The 5,958-nt window shown below is 53.7% G+C and overlaps 3 protein-coding genes across 4 annotated transcripts in view; all 3 read right to left on the reverse strand.

Annotated features, from left to right (window-relative positions):
- LOC126581576 (U4/U6.U5 tri-snRNP-associated protein 1) overlaps positions 1–621 on the reverse strand; it is a 3,157-nt gene extending 2,536 nt beyond the window's left edge. Inside the window, exons 1-2 of one of the 2 annotated variants that reach the window (XM_050245323.1) lie at positions 558–621; positions 1–489 (exon numbers count right to left, since the gene is read on the reverse strand). The exon at positions 1–489 is cut by the window's left edge and continues 2,245 nt beyond it. Coding sequence is in view for 1 of the 2 variants with exons in the window: in XM_050245322.1 (XP_050101279.1) it covers positions 1–548 (548 nt within the window). In the remaining variant the exon portion in view is untranslated. The other variant, XM_050245322.1, reaches the window with a different exon arrangement.
- A 169-nt stretch (positions 622–790) lies between these two features.
- Positions 791–2,343, reverse strand: LOC126580814 (polycomb protein EED). The gene is made up of 3 exons (XM_050244079.1): positions 2,199–2,343; positions 1,813–2,118; positions 791–1,750 (listed from the first exon to the last, which is right to left on the reverse strand). Exons 1-3 carry the CDS (start codon positions 2,295–2,297, stop codon positions 860–862), a joined length of 1,296 nt encoding a protein of 431 aa, XP_050100036.1. The 5' UTR covers positions 2,298–2,343; the 3' UTR covers positions 791–859.
- A 2,076-nt stretch (positions 2,344–4,419) lies between these two features.
- Positions 4,420–5,569, reverse strand: LOC126577263 (uncharacterized). The gene is made up of 2 exons (XM_050238753.1): positions 5,564–5,569; positions 4,420–5,472 (listed from the first exon to the last, which is right to left on the reverse strand). Exons 1-2 carry the CDS (start codon positions 5,567–5,569, stop codon positions 4,420–4,422), a joined length of 1,059 nt encoding a protein of 352 aa, XP_050094710.1.
- Between the last annotated feature and the right edge of the window lie 389 nt (positions 5,570–5,958).

Consider the following 5,958-nt stretch of genomic DNA (forward strand, 5'->3'; position numbering starts at 1 on the left):
CCTAGCTTGGCTCGTAATTTGTTCGATTCCGCCACGGACAGCACATCGCCTGCGCCACCATCCGGGATGGGGGACAGCGATTTCTTCCTGCTGCTGCTTGAAGCCTTCGGTGCCGGAGGTGGAGACGGTGAACGACGACGCTTTTGCACCTGTGGAGGTGGCGGAGGCGAAGGGACTCGGGGGCTGGGTGATCGGCGACTGATGGTTGGTGGTGGAGGGGCCACATCTCCATCGAGCGGGACCTCCACGCAGTCGGAACTGTCAGAATCTTCGACGACTTCAGCGGCGGCGCTGCCGCGATGATCACTGTGGCGGTGGCGTGAGGGACGGGGCCGATGTTCGCTGCGCTCCCGGCGACCCTTCTTGTGCTGTCGACGGCGATCGGAATCATCCTCCGAGTAGGACCGGGAGCGTTCCACACGATCTCGTTCGCGGTCACGGTCGCGCTCACGCTCGCGTTCATAGCGTGGCGACCGACTCCGCGAATGACTACGCGAACGACGTTTATGCTTTTTAGAATCTCGTTTATGCTTTTTGGATGAGCCCATGGTCGTTACCTGTTCCGTACGGCCTTTTTTCTTCGCTTTTCCCGAGCGGCCGCTTGTTTTGAGCGACTTCTGCAAAAACACGGAAAATCGAACACACACGCACACAGGCACGCGACCAACGACAACTGACAGCTGTCAACAGCAAGCGCTTTTTGAATCGCGCCAGCCAACCGTCCGTTAAAAATCTGGGTTTATCGTCCGGAAAATGAACAGCCAGATGCTTTTTTAGAAGAATATGGGAGTTTATTTTCTCTAGAATACGTTGTTTGGAAATGATGATTGTTAAAAGGTGATGGAACGACGGATTCGGGTTACACTTTGTCCCAGCGCCAAACGGTCCCGTCGTCACAAACGTAAATGAGAATATCGCCTTCCCGCGAGAAAGAAGTTTGCCGGACAGCCGTGGTACACTTTGGATGCTGGAGAGTGGACCCACGCGGACGAACCGGATCTTCGGTATTCAGCTCCCAGATGTAGGTACGGCCGACCTGGTTACCGAGGGCTAAGTAATTTTGCCAATAATCGAGCGAGAATCGGATAAACCAAATGTCGCACTCTTTGAACTGCAGTGTAGTGATGACGCTCGTGGTCGTCTCGTTGTAGCGCACCTCGGTGTCCTCCAGTTTGCCCGGTTTCCAGCACACGATCGCGTTCTCGCACGATTTGGAAAACACAAAATCTCCCATCCACCGCACGCAATCCACATAGTTCCGGTGGATGTCGCGCGTGGAGAACACGGGAAAGTGTTGGCTGACCGTCGGGAATCGGCGACAGCTGAGGCTCTCGTTGTAGGTGTAACTGCAGCGAATGGCATCGACCATCGTGTCCGTATCAAGACGCCACATTTTCAGTGAATGGTCCATCCCACAGGACATGATGCGTGACCCGAGGGCGTCAAAGTCCGCACTCAGTACCTCATCGCGATGGCCTTCGACTCCACCAAACACCGCGATACAGATGTCCGTCTTGGTGTTCCACAACCGCAACGAGTGGTCCTTGCTGGCGGAGAGCAGTAGGTACGGTTCCTTCGGATGAAACTTGACCTCGTTGATGGCATGCCCGTGACCGATGTAGTGCTTGTAGCCGTTCTGAGAAGCGGGACTAAACAGACGAATCACACCACGCAGACCTGCTGCTGCCAGTAACGGCCGTCCCGACACCGTCTCGTACGACCAGGCGCACGTATAGAACACCTCCTCCGTCTGTGGAAATAGAAGAACGCGGAATTATCAAAGGATCACCGGTGCCCGGGGTCAAGACTTACATCCGGATCAGAGTAGCACTGCTTCAGCGTAAGTTGCCCGTCCAGCTGGCATTGATAGACCGTCACCCGGTTGCTGCCGACGACCGCAAATATCGGCAACTCGCCCTTCTTGAGATTTTGGTTAAACTGGCATCCGAAGAGCGGTTGGCCGTGATCTTCCTTAACGAAGCTGGTGAACTTGAACGGCGGTTTCACCGTTTTCGGTAGCTTCCGTTTCGCTCCCCGGCGTCGCTTTCCTTTGTTCTGGCTCTCGCTACCGTTCGAGGTGTAATCCGTGCACGTACTTCCCATGCTCGAGGTCTCTTGCTGCCGATCGAGGCGGGAAATCATAAAACAAACAGGTTTAATTCACTCGAACAGCGAACGATCGCGCGATCAAAACTTACCTCTTCATCGTCCTCGTCCGAGGGCTCACCCGGGCCGTGCTGATGGCCACCGCTGCTTGCCGCTGGCTCTTCCTTTGAGATCGGTTTAATTTTCTTCATTTTCACTGTTTTCTCAAAGATTCCTGGAACCGCGCGTGCCGGCCACTTCCGCGGGTAAAGTTTGGGAAAAAAACAAAAAAAAAACCACGCAGCTCTCGAAGTCGTCGCTGTAAACGCCGAGCGAATTTCGAAAACGGTGACAACCCACTTCGAAAAGGGACGGGGGTAAAAGAAGAAGCCCCGCCGACCGAGAAGCGTGCAGCTTTTTTGTGGTGTTTTTTCGCAAAATCTCTCGAGGCGGCCACCAGGAAATCCGAACGCGGCTTCCTCCAAAACTCTCGGTGTCCGGGTCTCTGTGTCGCGAAGAGGCCAAAGTTAAGTTCCTCCGGTTCCGGTGCGCTGCGTTCCCAGTTTTGTGTGTCGCGACGCGGATCCAAAGAAGAAGCCCGTAGAGAACGACGGGCGGTGTCGGGTGGGTTCCAAGAAGGGCGGTGCGGTGGTCTGCGGGGTTGCGGAACTGCTGTGTGACCGTGCAAACCAAGCGCGTACACCTCCACCAGCTGGGAAGTTGACATCCGGCGAAATCCCCTATCCGACGTGGGTGTTACTTCAGGCCGCTGCCGTGGGAATTCTCGGCATCCGGAAGCAGCATCCGCCTGCCCGCCAGCCAGCAAGCTTCGACGAGCTAGCGACCCGCTTTGCCGTAGTGACCGTGACCGTGGAGTGAGTTTGCAGTGAGTGGGGTGTTAACGATTGACCGCAAAAAGCCATACCACGGTTAGCGGTGGCCCGTGCATTGCCGTAGATTGACCCGTGATTCATCGCCCGGGAATCGAGCGTCAACAACAACAACAACAGCAGTAGCAACAGCCACAGCAGCTACGACTACGGCTACTAGGATAACCGCAGCAGCACACACGCAACTCTAGAAGCGAGTACAAGCAGGTGAGTAATGGGGGTGGCCAGATACAGATACAGATTTTTCGACATTTTTTACTGTGACGTCCATCACGCGGACACTCTGGTGGCGTGGGTTTGGGTTGTAGCACGCGCCTCTGCTGCTCGGCGTCGTCATAATGGATTCCGTCGAAAACACGTTATTAGTAAGATCCTGCACCGCGGTTGTCTCACCATCGTTTTCCTGGTAACGTTCGTAATCTCTGCGCTGGTGGTGGCCAAGTAAGGTGTCGCGCGGATCGCGGATCGAATTCGTCGAATCGCGTTATCGAGGGAGGGTTTTGTCATCTTTACCGTAATAATCCGTTCTTGTGCGGGCCAATCTCCCCGCTCTGCGCTCTGTTCCGCTTTCACTATCAACGAATGTGGCTAATGGGTGGCCTGGGGGGAAGGAACTCGATTGTAACTTTTTTGTTTCATTCGATATTTATGCAAACAAGCTTGGTCGACATCATAAAGATGTATTTTCTGTTCTCTAAATAATAAAAAAAAAGTTGTTGGAAAATTCACACAAATATCAAAGAATAATTTGCATCTACATTTTAAAGACAATAAAAAATCATTGAAATGACTTAATTTATCCTTTTTTACGTCATTTCTTTGCGGAGAATGGATCAATTCCGAGTGGCCAAATTCTATCTGAAACAGGCTTTATTATCATCAATAGTTAGTCAATCTTCTAATCGAATGATAACGATTTAAAAGAAAAAGATAAACCCTTCAAATTCCACTCCCAAACCTGTCTACCGCCCGTGCAAAACCGTCTGGTACCACCGGCAAACACCGGATTGTTTTGACGCCAGGAACACGCTCCATGACCTTTCTCCGGCATGTTCCACGCTCCGATCGGTCCGATCACACCTTAGCGTACGCGTGCTAACTCAAGCGCCCCCAAAATGTTTGTTTTCCAGAAACGTCCACAGCAACTGTTGTTGTCCAACAAACAGCAACATTCTTTACGGTGGCCAGTTTGGCGTTGCTGTCTCTCTCTCTCTCCCTCCTTCTCTCCCCTTCTCGCCTGGAGCATACCGATGAAGACGTCGATAACATTTTGAAGATTGTTCGAGGTGTTTCGATTGACATTTTCGATTTTCGGATCTTCTGAACAAATTAGATCGATTACTCCATAGTTTTTCATAGGAAAATCTTTATTAAAATCGATATGGGGTTACAGTGGCGGCTACAAATTCTTTGGTGAAGCGCGATCGATTTGCGCGGGACGCCCTTAAACGGTGTCCAGGTTCTTGATCACGATCGATCGCTCGTAACCGGGCAGTGGGGCCTCATGGCGGACACCGTTGTTGATGGCAATGTACTTCACTTCGTCGCCGGCCTCGTTGAAGTCCACCAGATCGCCTCCGACCACCGAACGGAGCGTATCCTCAGGGAGTGCCTGTTGCAGGACCACCGGATTCCAGCCACCAGTCTCCAGGAAGTTCGACTCGACGGGAGGAAGCTGATAGTTGTCAGCGGTAGTGCCAGGGGCCGGCTGCAGGTTCTCGATCACCACCGAGTGATCGTAACCAGCCGGAAGTGGCGCTTCATGGCGCGCTCCAAGATTGGCGGCAACATACTTGGGACCGTCGGTTCCATGGACTTCGTTGGTCCATGAACCGGCAGAGGCTGCACTATCGGTTCCAACAAATCCCGCTGGAGGCAGACCATACACCGGGACCGGTGCGACCGGAGTGACGATCGGAGTGACTGGAGCAACCGGAGCAACTGGAGCAACTGGAGCAACTGGAGCTACTGGGGCCACTGGTACCGGAGCGACAGCCGGTGGGTACGGGAAGGGCTCCTCTACGATGGTCGGTTCAGGCAGGTCAACGATCTCCTCGTGCACGACCGTCTCGGGTACAGTAGCAGGAACCGGCTCGACATAGTCAGGAGTTTCGTGGTTCACGACGGAAACGCCACCGAGGGGAAGCTTCGCCACCTGGAGCCAAGGATGCTGCAGCAGCTGCGATACACCGGGGATCTTGCTGAATGTTTGCAGATTGGGAAGTCCCAGACCCAGACCGAACTTGCTCAGGATCGGGCTAAGCTTGGCGTGTAGTGCTGCTGGCGAGAACTTCTTCGATGGAGCAGCGACGAATGACGGTTGGGAGTAGATGATCGGTGGCGGTGGTGGCGCTACTACCGGTGTGTAGACGATGGCCCGAACCGTCGGCTCCTTGCTCTTGCCGACGAACTTCTTCACGATGGCTTTTGTGATGTGGAGGGGACTAGCGGTACCCAGGGCTACCATGCCCAGCGTTATAGCGAGGATCACTGTAAGCTGTTGGGGAAAATTATGACCAGAATATGAGTTTCGGTATGAGAGATGAATCCACATCCACGAGATAGTGTCCAAAATCGACACAAATTACCTTCATGGTATTCCTTGGAAATGGACTTGGCTAGACTGTGACTTCGACTGCGCAAGAGAAGATGTTGCTTTCCGAAACGCTGAATGCGTTCTGTGCTTCCGATCATTCCCGCCCGGGACCTATTTAAATGGATCATCCTCTGGATGGTCGACTGGACCTCCCACTACTTCTCCACGATGGACGGGGATGATCCAAGACCCATTGCACACGAATCTTAAACCGGAATCCGGCATCCCTCCCCGTGTGTTGCATCGACGAAGGGCAAACCAGTCGCAGCCAGCCGACACGCTGGGGACGACGACATTCTTTGCCAAAATGTGCGCTCACCCGCGCCCTCGCCCCCGGTGGCTTATGTTGCCGGACGCCCTTGCCCAAGGGTCGATTACGGTAACCAC

Source organism: Anopheles aquasalis, chromosome 2 (genome assembly GCF_943734665.1).
Source record: "Anopheles aquasalis chromosome 2, idAnoAquaMG_Q_19, whole genome shotgun sequence".
NCBI classification, from domain to species: Eukaryota; Metazoa; Arthropoda; class Insecta; order Diptera; family Culicidae; genus Anopheles; species Anopheles aquasalis.